Below are 15,757 nucleotides of genomic sequence, written 5' to 3'. Positions count from 1 at the left end.
TCAATGAAATTTCTGTTATTGGCTGTAATATAGGGATTGTGGCCAATATTTAATGTACCGCACCTGAGCATTTAACTATTGCTTCCAGTATTTTACTTGCACTTTATTGTTGGAGATGGTATTTATAATTTACTATGTTGTTTCATTCAGTGCCTGAAGAACCAAGTCACCATGACACGACCTCAGCAAAGACACTACAAACAAGCAGGGAACTAACCTATCAATGGCTCCACACACAGGTTGCCAACCACGAAGAAACAAGTTCCAGAAATAAGAAACAGTGAGATCTTCTTTGTTTATGTAACAAATTATGTGAATTTTGCTACATGACTGGGGTAAATGATAAATGCTTCCTTCACAAATAGACAGATGAGGATAGATTCTTAACATAGCACCAGAATATAAAAATGGTTGTGTGACAGGCTTCCTGTTATCCAGGATAGACAGATTTCTCAATTTCATTTAAAATCAGACTTATTTTAAGTTAGTTGATGATCTGCAACATCATTATTGTAAAATCTACTCTATATATTCATTGCCCACATAAACAGACTGACAGTTTAAATAAATTGTATTTTTTAACTGCTATTGCTATTGTGAAATTACCTATTCAGAAATATGCTTCTCATGCAGGGGACATTGTCGCCATGACTATAATCCAGCCAGGTTTTATCATCTTTGCTGAAGTTATATTCTGGTGTAAGGTATCATGACTGCTAACCGCTTATGATTGATGAAGCTGAAATGATTTGAAGTTAATACTCTAATTAAAACGAAATTTGGAACTTCTATTGTAGAAGAGAGAGATGAATATTTTAAAAATAAAGTGGAAAATTGCTGCCTCTCAGGATGAAGCAGTTGTAGGCAAATGGAGAATGCATGAACATTTGTTGGTGGGGGGGAAGCCGTCAGAAAATCTTGGTCCATTGCACCTTCTGCATGTTTCAAAGATAATTGTGACTACTTGATACATTACAGTGAGTGACATACTGAAATATGCCCACATCATTTCACAGTTCCAACAGTTAATGGCCTCACAATTATTAAGTCAACTATTCAAGTTACTGAGACATACAGCATGGAAACGGGTACTTCACCCTGTCCATGCCAGCCAAGATACCCCGTCTGCCCACTTTCATCTAAATCTTTCCTGTACATGTACCAGTCAAAATGATTTTTAAAACCTGTTTAACTGTCATACCTGACATAACTACTTACTTTGGCAGTTCATTCGATATACATATGGTTTATAAAAGTTACCCCTGAGGTTCCATTAAAATTTTTCCTCTCTCACTTATGCCCTCTAGATCTTGATTCCCTACCCTGAAGAAAGACTATGTGCATCCAATCTATCTATGCCCCCTCATGATTTTATCAATCTCTATAAGTTCATGCTTCTGTTTCCTGTGCTTCAAATAATAGTCCTAACATGCCCAAAACTCTTCCTATTGCTCATGCCCTTGAATTCTCACAACATTATTGTAAATCTTCACTGCACTCTTTTTTGTTTAAATGGCATCTTTCCAATAGCAGGAGGACCAAAAACGAACACAATATTACAAGCACAGCCTCACCAATTTCTTATGCAATTGTCTCATCTTTAATACTCAATTTCATGATTGATTTAATTGTAATTACTTTATTAGCCAAGTATGTAAACATACAAGTAATTAGATTTTCCAATAGTCATACAAAAAAGCAACAAAATACATAACCATCTAAAAATTAAACATAAACAGCCGCCACAACAGCGTGTGAAAATCCCCAGGGCACACAGCATAAGCGGAGGCCAACAGCCATCAGTTCAATGCCCGGGCCACACACACGGTCCTTTACCATGATGTGACCAGAGTTGTACCGACCGCTGTCACTCCCTCTGCAGTCTCTGTCTGCCCGAAGAGTCAGAAAGCCATCCACGCTCGCACTAGACTGTGGGATGTCCTCATGGTGCCATGTCCCCACAAAACACCGAGATCACTGCACTCACCGTACTCCCTCCGAATCCTCACCAGTGCAGGCAGCACGTCCATCGTGTTTTTTCGGCAACCTCACATTTCCCACTGTGATGGAAGGCAAATAACATACACCTTCTTTCCTCCTTTTCTCCCGCGGTCAGGGCAATCGACACTTCCGCAGTCGGGGCGATTGAAGCTCCCGCAGTCAGCGATCAAAGCTCCCACATCGGGGCCGATGTAAGCTCCCGTGATCGGGGCGGTCGAAGCTCCTGCGGCTGGAGCTCCCGCAGTTGATCCCTAACAAAGGTACCGCCAGCTCCATGATGTTAAAGCAGACAGAGATACAATGGAAAATTCGCATCTCCATCGAGGAAAGAGACAAAAAAGTTTTCCCCTACCACCCCCCCCCCCCCCCTTCACATAATACAAAAACTAAAGATATACTAAAAACATACAAGTAAACACAGACCAAAACAGCAAAAGAAGAAAAAGACAAGACAGACTGTTGGCATGGCTGCCATGTACGCACCTCACTGACCCAGGTACAGCGCGTGCAAGGAAGGCCAACGTGCCAAAAGCACTGTCTATCTGTGACTAAGTGATAAAGGACATTTGCGAGACTTTGTAGGTATCACTGCTTCTGCATTGCTTCTGTTTTAAATGATACAGGATTTAAACGTTTACAATGAGGTGAGGTCAGCATATCTAATATATGTTCAGGGTACTCTTTAAGCCAGGTTTGTGACATTGCAAAGTATTTACAACCCATTAAAGAAGGAAAGTGAAATGTCACCAGCAAGTTGTGTCACTTTGTTCCAGAGTTATTCTTTGAATCTGGATTATCCAATTGCATTTGTGCCTGGCAGTTTCAATTCCCACCATAACTAATTCTACTGTGTAAGTGCATCCATTCCATCTTTGTTTCAATCCATGCAGTGACTTATTAGATAGGATTAGGATTAGACTGTTTTCATTTTGTAAAAAGTATTTTTTGACTGAAGATTAGTTGACATCTATAAAACGCTTTATTCGGTTGATTTAGGAGAGGGGGGTAGACTTTTGAGTACTGCTGTTCAAAAAAGCTTTGTCCACAGGAGCAAAAGGAAATCACAAAGGTTTGGACTTTGGCCAGATCCTGTGTTCTGCAGAAGAGAAGCATGGCAATTGGGATAAGAGTGCATGATGGAAACCAGTTGATTGACCGGTTGATTGAAGATGGTGGTGAGGATTGGTTTCCTTGAGGATCAGCTGGTAACCGTATTTATTAATTGGAACAGCAGGTGCTTGTGGGCATGTTTTATAGAATTGGGTGGATAGCAGGGTTCAGTGGTAATCTTGGTATTGTGGAGTAGCCTTGGTACTCCGGGAGGAAGGGGTTGCATAGGATGGTACATTGTGTTTGTCGAAGGAGGAGTTGGCGTGGATATGCAGCATCGGCATTGATCACTGACGAACATGACAGATACAGTCCCTTATCCATTACCTACCTACGCTATCCCATTTTTCAACTCTCAGCCTATAACCTTCTGTGCCATGGTGTTTCAATTGCATATCTTAATAATCTTAAATATTGTGAGACCACCTTCGGTGGTGATTTCTACATTTAGAACACCCTTAAGGGCCTGTCCCACTTACGCGACCTTTATGTTGAAAATTCAGCAGCGACCAGAAAGATGCTACAACTCTTTGGAGACCTCTCACGACCATAGGAGACCCCTCACAACCATATGGTCGTGAGAGGTCACCCGCGACATGTCGCCAGCAACATCTATCCATTTCTTAATAAATGATTAACATTTTTAAATAGCCTAAGTGTCCAAATAATATTCACAAATAATTCACAATAAAACATGATTTTAAAATCTCATTTACATTAATTTATAGGCCAAATGGAAGGAATTTGGTGTTCAATTGCTGTAAATTAAAGTCCATTTAAATCAGCTTTCTAGTGGGATCCTGTGAACGCGCTGGTTTAGAACGTTCACATTGCGGTAGATTTGTGCCCTCAAATGCCCAGAAAAATACTGCGGGATATAATGGGGCCCAAATTAGCTACTCGCAACATTAAACTTTGTATAAAGGGATCTTAAGAAGCCCTTTTTAACGTATAAATAAACAGCCTACCTTCCGTTTTCCCCTGTATGAGATCCGACCCGTTGTCGGCGGTCGTGGGTTTAGAGGTTAATTTTTAACCTACTATAACAAGTAAAGAGAACCCTTAAAACTAAAAATAGCTCCAGCTACAGAATCTTCCAGCGATTTTTCGTTAATAATTAACTAGGCTGAAAAACCTCGATTTGAACAGCCTAGGGAAAATTGTGTTTTAAACCCGCCCCCCTCTAAACGGCGCCAAAATCGCGCACACGGACTGGGACAGATTTTCAGCGACGCTTCAGGTACGCTTTGCAACATACCTAGTTATAACAATTGGCTTTGCCTGATGGGCCAAATGGTATCCTCCAGTGTTATTACAATTCCGAGACTCTATGATTTTAATAGTTTGTGAATGTTAATTATTTTACAGGTTGATTGACTTTATTCATCTGACTTTTGTCAGGAAGTCCAGAGCCATTCCACCTACCCTTTAAATCCATTCCCTTCCCATCCAGGTGACAACATAATGCTACACAGGGCCTTAACATTGGGCATTGACAATGGCTAGTTATATGGTCCTCAACACACAGGTCAACCTTAAGCTCAGGCAGCTCACCATATTCAGCAAGTTCTGACCAATTCTCCTGATAATACAATATGATTAAACTGGTGATAAATCCAATCCTTATTTTATACCACTCCAGAACTCCTCCAATGGCTTTGAATTGAATTTGTAAGTTGGCTGTGAATAAGATTAAGGGCTAGTGATTAACTGGAGATCCAGCTTAAGATGACATATTGTTTGAGAGATGGCTGAGCAAACTGGCCAAGCTGGCTTCTTGGCACCCGTGCAGGCTTTGGTTGGAGGGAGAATAAAATTCTAATCTTTATAACCTAAACCCATATGTGGCACACATACCACTACTCCCAATGGGCTTTGGTGCACAATTCCCACTAATCGTGGCGTAACTGGTTATGGGAAGCTTGTAGTATTTGCGTAAGCTAGAAATGCAAGTCTTTATCATTGTTTTTATACTTTTGTACATCTTGGTATGCTTTTTAAAAAAGAAAACAAATGGGGGAAAATTATGAAGTAAAACAGAAACTATGGTATTCTATTGTGGTATAACAGTCCTGCTGTGTGTGAGAACATTTGCATCATAATGCTGTCTGACTGAAAATACATGTATTAGATCATCTCTGCCTTGAATCACTCCAGCTCAGATTATTGAACTAGACAATAAGACAAGTTCAACTCATGACAGAGGAGAAGTTATATCTGAACAGTTACTTCGCCATGCCTGACAAAAAGATGAAAGGTCAGAATGCTATAATGGATAGCGTACAGAACAAAGAGGGCTGGAGTGAGATAATTAATAAGGAGCTGGAGTAACCCAACAGACACAATGTACTCGCTCTCTATGAAGATAGAGATAGGACTAAGAGTATCAAAATCACAGCCAGGATACTGAGATCACACCATCTTGGAATTGAAGATTACCCAGAATAGGAAGAACACAGAAATTGTGATACTGGAGGATATGCAATATCCTTCAGAAATAGGTTTGAGAAGCTGTGGTTTGTTGCCCCCCTGATGTCAGGATAAGGAACATCACAAACCCAGTTTGAAAAGATTATGGTGATGGTGGTTATTGTGGTTCTATTGGAACCCACAACATAGGGAAGAGTATGTGCGAAATCATGTTTGATTAATACCAAGTGCTAATGGTTACATTTAAGGGCAGGATCTCAGATGTTATAGCATCTAAATTATACTCAAGTCAAGGGTTATTATTGATGTTGAGGCAGCAGATTACAAAACTGAACATTCAGTTGTTGGATTGCTGTAAGGATTATTGTTTCTGTTTCTGGCCAAAATAGAATTTAAACTTTAGGTGCAACTCTTGAATTGGAATGAGCCCAATATCCAAGTGGAAAGGGTACGTATGGTGCTCACAAGGAATTTAAACCTGTACATTTTGAAGGAAGGTGAAGTAGCATGGGTTGGAGGGCTCAGCTGGAAAGACCACCAAGACAGTCGGGGCTAAATAGACTAGGTTTGGTGTTAAATTTATTATTTTACATGTACCAATGTACAGTGAAAAGCTTTGTTTTACATGCTACCCAAACAGAACAAATAAGCCGTAGATAGATAAACAATCAGTTCAAACTCAAGTACAATCAACAGAGCAAAGGGGAAGGTCTTCTTATCGAGTCCACATACAAGATTAGAAGTTGTTCAGCCAGAGCTGAACACACTTCTCGGATCTGTATACAATGGTGTCTGTCTTGCGCTTCTTGTGCTTCTTGTGCGTGGTGGTGGAAAGATTGGTAGAAACATGGCCGCAACATGAACGCTCTTTCCTTGACCGCAAAGGGGAAGATACAGAGTGCAGAATATTGCTCACAGCTTTGTAACGCATTGTGGTGCATCAAGTCCTTGGACAAAGTTAAATATCCTCAATGGGGTAAAGATGAACTGAACGGTACCCTAGCTTATGGAAGGACTACTGTTCAGAAGCCTGATAATGGAGGGGAAGAAGTTGTTTGTATGGTGCATGCTTTCAAGCTTCTGTACCTTCTGCCAAATGGAAGTAGGGAGAAGAAGGAATGACTGTGGTGGGATAACTTTTTGAGTGTTGAAAGCTTTTCTGAGGTAGCATGATGTGTAGAGTCAATGGTAGGAAGTTTGGACTGTGTGATGACTGGACTATATCTATGCAGTCTTGAGCAGACCTATTTGCAAACCAAGCTGTGATGCAATGTGACAGTATGCTTTCTATGGTGCATCTGTAGAAGTTTGGAAGAGTCACTGGAGACATGACAAATTTCTTCGGTCTCCTCAGGAAGTATAGGTGTCGCTGTGCCTTCTTAACTGTTGTATTAATGTGGTTAGTCCACGAGAGGTTGTAATGTTAATGCCAAAGAACTTGAAGCTCTCAAACATTCCACATCTTCACCATTGATGCTACTGGGGCATGTTCTCCTCCATACTACATCAAGTCAATAACTAGCTCCTTGAACTTGCTTGCATTGAGGGGAGACTATTGTCCTGACACCATGTCATTAAGTTCTCTATCTTCTTCATGTACTCAGTCTCATAATTGTTTGTGATTTGGCCCACGACAATGGTGTCAATAGCAAAGGAAAATAATATGACGAGCAACCTTAGTACTAGCACTCCTGTAACATGATAGTTGCATTCCTAAAGCCCTTGCATTCTCGAAAATTGCAATATAATTTTTTTTCCCCATATTCATCAATTGCCAATTTGCGGGATTGTAACATATGTGATAGAAGAACTGTCTGAAATTAAAGATCAAATTATCCTTTTGATAAAGGATATATTGACAGTAAAATATTGACTGGAGACCACAGGCAGAATTAAAAATTGGAAGCGATTTAATAGAGAGTATATATTAAGAGTATTATTGGCTCTCGGGATAAGAATGTGAAGGTGCAGAATGCAAAGAGCAGAGGTGAGTAGCTTAAGTAGAAAAATACTGAAAATGGCAGACAATCCCATTCTGAAAGGTAATGTACTACTCAAAATATGTTAGAAATAATTTGCCTGCAATTAATAAGGGAGAAGACCATATTAGATTAGTAAATAAGTCATGTAACAGTGCTATATACAATCTAAGCGTGCATGATCTGATATATATCCTACATTTATCAATATAGTATAGGGCTAGATACAGGCTAAGTGTACATGAACTGTTATGTATCCTATATTGATAATAAATGGTTAAGTTCAATATACTGTTGTGAAAGGAGTGAGATGGATTGTTATGAGAATTCTGGATTTAGGCAGGGCTGATTTTTATACATCGAGAAGTAGATTTTCCAAAGTACACTGTCAAATGTGTTAATGGCACCTTGAGAAGAGAGCAGTGGATTTTATTCAGCATGAATTTAATATGACACAGAACTCTTACATCCATAAGGGGCAAGAAATTAGTTTGCCAAAAAATGCACTGTGAATGGCTGGAGCTAACAGATGGCTTTAAAAAAAGCACATAAAAATTTAAAAACTAGCACTGATCCTGATAAATGATGATGAATAACAAAAGGTGACAAAACACAAAGAAGGAACTACAGAAAGGGAGCAGAAAAGCAGCTTGCAAGGCATATTGTAGAGGCACCAAACGGTTGTGAATAAACGGTTTCTTTATTCAGGCATTATAGGTGAGGTATACATGCATGTTTGGTAATCTAACACAAAAGTCATTGTTGCTGCTGCTGCGAGGCACGTCTGTTGACTAGTTCCTGTAGTGAGTGGAGGATGTCGTCGGCAGCATCATGCTACAGCGCGGTGTTGGCGGTCGTACTCATAACGCAAAATCCAAAATAACATTTTGGACAGACGGGGTCACCAATGTACAGACACCAAACGTTGTGAATAAATGGTTTCTTCATTCAGGCATTATAGGTAGGTATACATGCACATTTGGAACTCTAACACAAAAGTCATTGTTGCTGCTGCGAGGCATGTCTGTTGACTATTGATCTCGAGGTAACTTTCTGCTGATGTGGCAGTACATTCCCCTTAACTCATTACGTTACGTTCCTGCCAAAGCCTGTCACGCGACCGTGCCTGTTCTGATGGCGAAGGTTCGACCAGTAAGTGGCCTGACCACCAGGTGGCACCACAATATCAAATATCTTTACAGGAACGATGTGGAGGCTTTGGAGGTGGTGCAGAAGATGTTTAGCAGAATGTTGCTGGAGTAGAGGGCATTAGCTATAAAGAGAGATTGGACACCTGGATTATTTTCTCTGGAACACCAGAAATTGAGGGGTGACCTGATAAAAGTATATAGAATTATGAGGCATAGATAGGCTAGACGGTCAGAACCTTTTTGCCAGGGTGTAAATCTCAAAGACTAGAGGGCATAGCTGTAATATGAAAGGGGAAATTTAAAAGAGATGTGCGGGCAAGCTTTTTAGAGGGTTGCCGGGCACCTGAATCACATTGCCAGGTTTGGTGGTGGCAGCAAATACAATAGTGGTGTTTAAGAGGCTTCCAGTTGGGCAAATGGATATCCAGGGAATGGATGAGTATGGAACTATATGTAGGCAGATGAGATTAATTTATCTTGGTGTCTTGTTTGGCATAGACATTGTGGGCCAAAGAGCTTGTTCCATGCTGTACTTATCTATGTTCTCTAGCAGTCATTAAGAGTATACTGGTTTTAAAGAATGGAAAATCACAGGATAAAATAATATCAATTTTAACTCTTTAAAGAAGCAAGATGAAAACATTATGTGTTCTGACTGAATTCTTCCAAAATTTCTTGATACACAAATCATGCTTTTAGATTGTAAAATTAATTGAGTTATTCTATTTAAAAAAAAATCTAAAAGAGGTAAACCTTTAAGAAATTCTAAACTTCATCTAAAATGTCCTATCAGGAAACTACTAGGGGTTTATAATTGGTTGACGCCCCTGCTTACCACCACTTCTCTTCTCCAGCTTTCACTCCCCTGCTACAATCAGTTTGAAGAATGGTTCTGACGTGGTTCAGTGCCTACCCATTCCTTCCACAGACTGATCCACCAGCATTTTGTGTTTTCTTGAGATTCCAGAATGTGTACGTCCTTGTAATAACTATCTTCAGCTGATCATAGACAGCCAGTATGGATGTGAAAAGGATAGCACATACCCAATGAACCCGAATGAAGTTTTTCAACCAGTGACGAGGAATTTCTACATTGATTGTTTCTATGAATTTTCTGTAAGGCATATGATAAAGGTCCTCAGAGAAAACTGTTAATGTCAGAACCATGGTATTTAAGGCAATAATTTATCAGGTCAAAAATAGTGACTTCATATAAGATACAGAGGTGAGATGATGAGCAGCTTCAGAATTGGAAAAGTGTCTTGAAATAAACCATAGTCTTAAGATTATGCACATTTCTTCAACAAGTAAAGTGAGAAAATGTCTTTACAAACAAAGAATAGCAGAAATTTGGAAATGTCTTCTGCAAGTTACAATTAAATATTCAGTCAATTGTTGATATAAATATGAGAATTTTTGACATTTGTTAACCAAAACATTTTATGGCATAGACCAAAGGCAGAGATATGGGGTAAGGTGGATATTTAGTATTTGGCCACATACCAGCTATTATTTCATTGAATAGCAAAACCCACTGAAGGGGCTATTTGACTATTACATTCTGATAGATACAGAGGCTCCTTTTAATTTGCCATCAAATGTCTCACCATACAAATGTGGGGGTGGGTTGGGGGGGTGGAGGGGGATAAAGAAGGGACTAAAGATATTTATGGGTACTTTGTAACTTTGTCTGTATCTTGTGGCGGGTCTGTGCACTGTGTATGTAGAAACAAAGAATGTCACTGTAACTTCACAGTACATGTGACAATAAAGTATCCATCCGTCCACCCATCCTGTTGAAAGTAAAATTAGCACAGATAATTAGTAACTATGAAAGTAAGACCTCAAGCTGATCAGCAATGTCATCAGACGAGCAGTGTGGATTTCTTGCCATCCTCTGGCAATTTTACATTTAAATTGATAATTGTACCTGATATTCTTATAATACTCCACCATTATTTTTTCTTTTATTAGCATTACTTTATAACTTTTCTACTGCAAGTATTAAATCAAAAAACTTGACAACTTAACCACATTTTTTCCACATAATTAAAAAAAAATCATGCTTCAGCTTTTAAGCTCGTGTGTCTGAAGAAAATGTTACATTGAATTACATTAACTTTAAGTATTTAGGATCTCACATGTCCCCACATTATATTGCATCTGTTATCTATCCAGCCATTCAACCAGTCCTCTTGTGTTTTCCTGAAGTAATTTACAATAATTCACAGCCTGCTACAATACATGCTCAATTCACTGATCTCCTTCATATTTAATACTACTTTCCTTCAGGTTAATGACCATGCCGTGGCACTCATGTTAATGTGCATGTTGACAAAGTTTCATGTAAATGTATGCTGTCTCATTTCTCTGTGACTTTTTTACACCAATATAAATTTCAGACTACTGTCCAAGGATGTACTCAAATGTTTATCATCTAATATTTTCATTTGATGCATCTGCACACCCCACATTTCGTACCACATCATGAAATATATTGTTAGAATAATTCAGAAAAATCCATTCTCATAAATGATAGGCCTGAAACCAACATAACGCTTCTACGAGGCAGCTGAAATAAAGTGAGTCTTTTCCTTTCACAAGTTCCTCTGTGGTAGTGCAGTGAAAATGGCAATTTGGGAATTGCTATGCTCCTCCCGCAGAGTATGGAATGTCATGGAGATTTCTGGTCCCTGAGGGCTACACATATAGGAAGTGTGGCCAGGTGCAGCTCCTGACTGTGTGAGGGAACTGGAGCTGCAGCTCAACAACTTCAGGAACTGGAGCTGCAGCTCAACAACTGGGAGTAAAATAATGTAATAGATGAGTTATAGTGAGGTGCTCATATCTAAGGTACAGGCAGAAAGTGCATGCCCATGAAAGGGATCCTGGTTGGGGCAGAGTGGCCTATACAAGTGGAACAGGATGCCCTGAACTGGAGAGGGACCAATATCCTTGCAGAGAGATTTACTAGTGCCACGTGGGAGGGTTTAAACTAGAATGGCTGGAGTTTGGGAGCCAGAATAGAAGTTCAGCAAATGGAAGGTTTGAGGAACATAGAGCTTCTAACTAGTCATTCTCAAAGGAAGGACAGGCAGGGAGAGGTTAAGGAATATGGTGAAACTGAAGGCGTGTTTATTTCAACAAAGACTATTGACTTTTCTCCAGTCCTCCGGGACCTCGCCCGTGGCTAGAGAAGATACAAAGACCTTTGCCAATGACCCTGCAATATTCTTTCTCGCCTATGAGCTGGGATAAATCCCATCCACGTTAATGCTCTTCAAGAACCACAACACCATCTCTATCCTGAACTCAAACTACCCTAGCATATTAGTATTCTTCACACCAATCACACTGTCCCTCATGTCCTTATCCTTGATGAATACAGATGCAAAGTACTTGTTTAGTACATCGCCCGCATTCCCTGATTCCAAGCATAAATTTCCTCTTTGTCCTTGAGTGGTCCTAAACTTTCCCTGGTTACTCTCTTGCTTTTAACATACATATAATAGATTTGGAATTATCATTGATCCAACTTGCCAATGGCATTTCATGGCCCCATTTCGTAACTTCATAAAACATAGGAGTAGAATTGGGCCATTCGACCCATTGAGCCAGCTCCACCATTCAATCATGGCTGATCTACCTGTCCTTCCTTTGATACAGGTCATAACCTCCACCTTTCTATCAGCCTTTCAATTTGCTGACCTTCTGCTCTGGTTCCCACTTCCTTCACACTCCAATTTGTGCCCTGCTGAATAGCCCCTATGAACCCCCCCTGCGAGGATATTGGCTCCCCTGCAGTTTAGATATAACACATCCCACTAGTTTAGGCCACCTCAGCTGCAGAAGAGATCCAATGGTCTGAAAATTTAAATCCCTGCCCCTTGTGCCAACTTCTCAGCCATGCATTCATCTAGTACTGGGAATAATTTGGAGATTACTACCCTTGAGGCCTTATTTTGTAATCTTGTGCTTAACCATATATTCACTCTGATGTTCCTCATTTCTTTTCCTACATCATTATTGCCAATGTGCACAACGACTTCTGGCTTTCCCTCACCTTTGAGAATGTTCAGCAGCCGCGCCAATGCATCCTCAATCTTTGCACAAGGGAGGCAAAAACACAATGGTTTGTAGGTACTTTATTGTCACATGTACCTACATAAAGTGAAATTGTTTGGTTTGCATGCAATTCAGTAAAATCTTGCCATGCATAAGCACAATCATACATAAGTACAAAAGTGCAATGATTGTAATGTAAGAATAGTAGATTACACTGAGGCAGTACCTAAAACACTGCCATGTTTCTGGCTCCATCTTTTATCCTTCAACTTTCTGTTTTAAAAAATATAGTCTTATCTTGGTCTTAAAGGCCAATTGACCTCGCAACGGCACGGTGTAAGTGTTGCAGGTTTCGGCCTGGCCCGGCAATGCTATTGATGTCATTCTACCGCTGCTCTGTGCAGCTGCAGGCCATATTGATTTGCGTGCTTATCCGTCTTCTGTTGGACCTCCAGCGGCACCCAATCCAGTCCCCCGGCTGCTGCAGGGCCGGCATTGACATATTTACCCGCAAACACATTGCCTTTCGCCTCGTGCAGCTACTGCTCTGTCTCCCTCACCCAACCTTGGACGCCTAGAGCACCTCTAAAGGTGCGGAAGGCAAGCTCAGAACCTGCTCACCGACACTGATCCTCTCTTCCCCCTGCTGCCGCTATCTTGAAGGCATTTTATTCATTTTAGTGCACTACCTTGGAGTCCCATTTGCGACAACAGAATCTCCTGTCTGTCCCTTAATTAACAGAATTGAGAAATGTTAACACTAGTTATTTAAGGCTGATCTATTTACCTGTGGTAAACTATATTGATGCAAGGTGGTATAAGGGTTATGTTGTTGAACATGTAATCCAGAGGCTTTGACTAATAACCCAAAGAAGTTGAGTTTAGATCGCACCAGAATTTGAATTGAGTCCTTTAATAATCTAGAAATAATAATTTAAGAAATGAATGTGTTCAGATTATTATCAAATCCCAACTTGTTGAGTCCTTAAAGATGGGTAGTCTGGTGATATTGATATTGGTTTATTATGTCACATATACCAACATACAGAGAAAAAAATGTGTTTGCATGCTAAACAGTCAAATCATACTACATGAGTACAGTCCAAGCATACACAAGTGCAAAACAAAATATCAGAGTACAGAATATATAGTGTAAAAATATTATAGTGTGACAGTTAGAGATGGCACAGAGAGAAAAAAGTTCAAGTGTCGCTGGTGGGTTAGGAGTTTTTGGTCTACACCTTTCACTTATGAAAGGATCGCTCAGTGGTTTGATAACAGCAGGGAAGAATCTGGTGGTGCGTCCTTTCAGGCTTTTGTATTATCTACCTGACGCGAGATGTGAAAAGTGGGGATGGGAGGCAAAAATGCTCCATGATTATGTTGGCTATTTTCCCAAGGCAGCATGAAATGTAGGTGGACTAAATGTGGGAGTTTGGTTTGTGTGATGGACTGGGCTATATCCACAACTCTCTGTAACGTCTTGCGGTTTTGAGCAGCGCTGTTGTCAAACCAAGTTGTGATGCATCCCAATGGGTTGCTATCTACAATGCGTCTGTAGAAGTTGGGAAGAGTTGTTGGAAATCACTGAACTTCTTTAGTCTTCTGAGGAAGTAGAGGTGTTGGTGTGCTTTCTTGACTGTAGCCTCAAGGTGATTGTTCCAAGACAAATTGACTATGATGTATATTCCTGGGAACTTAAAGCTCTTAATCATCTCCCTGTGCTAACTGGCCATATATACCACTCTGTTTCCTAGATCCTTCGTCTTGCTGACATTGAGGGAAAGGTTGGTTGGCCTGATACTTCTTTTTACCTTCATCTCGTCATTGTTTGAAGTCCGGTCCAACACACTGGTGTTATCTGCAAACATATAAATAAAGTCAGAGCAGAATTTGGCTGAACAGTTTTGAGTATAGAGGGAGTACAGTAAGTGGCTGAAAATGCACCTATGTTGGGCATTGATGTTGGGACCGGCCTACCATCACGTTTTCAGAAAAAAAAGGTCACCACAACCTTTACAGACCACTTAAGAATGGCTATAATTGTCAGCCTTGCCGGATGTTTCCTAAATGTAAAAAAAAAGAATTAAAAAATAGGATTTTTGGTTGTTTTCTCAACAATATTCACAGATAAAGCATATTGCACTTAACTGTTTGGAATGCAATTTGTTGGTTTGGATACAGTTCTTTGTAAACAAGGTTTGATTTCTAATTTTCACAGAAGTGATTTGTAAATTAATATTGCATTACTGAATATTACTGAAGAAGGGTCTCCACCCAAAACCTCATTCATTCCTTCTCTCACGAGTTATTACCTGTCCCGCTGAATTACTCCAGCATTTTGTGTCTATCCGGTGTAAACCAGCATCTGCAGTTCCTTCCTACACATTACATTCAATATCTTTGCATTTCTTCACTATAAAATTCTAGGCCAAAGCTTTGGTTGAACAGCCGATTTGCTTTGAAGACAAAAGTGACTTGAATTTTGAACAATTAGATAATTTTGGGTCAGTTAAACAGTTCTGCTTTACCTCTTTCACAAAGAAATCTGGAACATATTTTTCAAGAAATTTAACAATGATTAGAATACTACTTTGTATGTTTGCGATGATTTGTTTTTTCCACGATCCTGCCTTACTTTTTACTCTAGTTTACTTTTTAACATGAATATGTCTTAAAGGATTATTTCTCTCTAAGAGTGCCCGAAACCTACATCTGGGTAAATTCTCTTCTTGCACACTGTAATTCTAAATAAATAAGGTGTGGAGTTAGAGTGCTAGTAGGATGGCCTGAAACTATGAAAGGCCATCATTCTTGGTGGGAGAGGTAAATAAGTAGTCAACTGCACCCTACCCACACTGATTCTTAATCTTAAACTAGAATTTGGAATATAACTTTTCTTTCACAATTTCCTGCAGCTGAATGCTTGCCATGACTGGCCCAAAGAAGCCATTAGACACGCTGTATAAAATGTCTACCACCCCTCGGGCTTCTTGGGAGCGATCATGTGCATTTTGTTAC

The 15,757-nt window shown here is 39.9% G+C and overlaps 1 protein-coding gene across 2 annotated transcripts in view; it reads left to right on the top strand.

Moving 5' to 3' along the window:
* The window catches only part of lrriq1 (leucine-rich repeats and IQ motif containing 1), a 148,080-nt gene that overhangs the window by 121,600 nt on the left and 10,723 nt on the right, over positions 1-15,757 (top strand). For both annotated transcript variants that reach the window (XM_055650756.1, XM_055650755.1), the window contains exon 24: positions 151-280. In XM_055650756.1, coding sequence (XP_055506731.1) covers positions 151-280 — 130 coding nt within the window. The remainder of the gene's footprint in view (positions 1-150; positions 281-15,757) is intronic.

Source organism: Leucoraja erinacea, chromosome 19 (assembly GCF_028641065.1).
Source record: "Leucoraja erinacea ecotype New England chromosome 19, Leri_hhj_1, whole genome shotgun sequence".
Taxonomy (NCBI): Eukaryota; Metazoa; Chordata; class Chondrichthyes; order Rajiformes; family Rajidae; genus Leucoraja; species Leucoraja erinaceus.
This window is presented reverse-complemented; position numbering and strand designations above follow the sequence as displayed.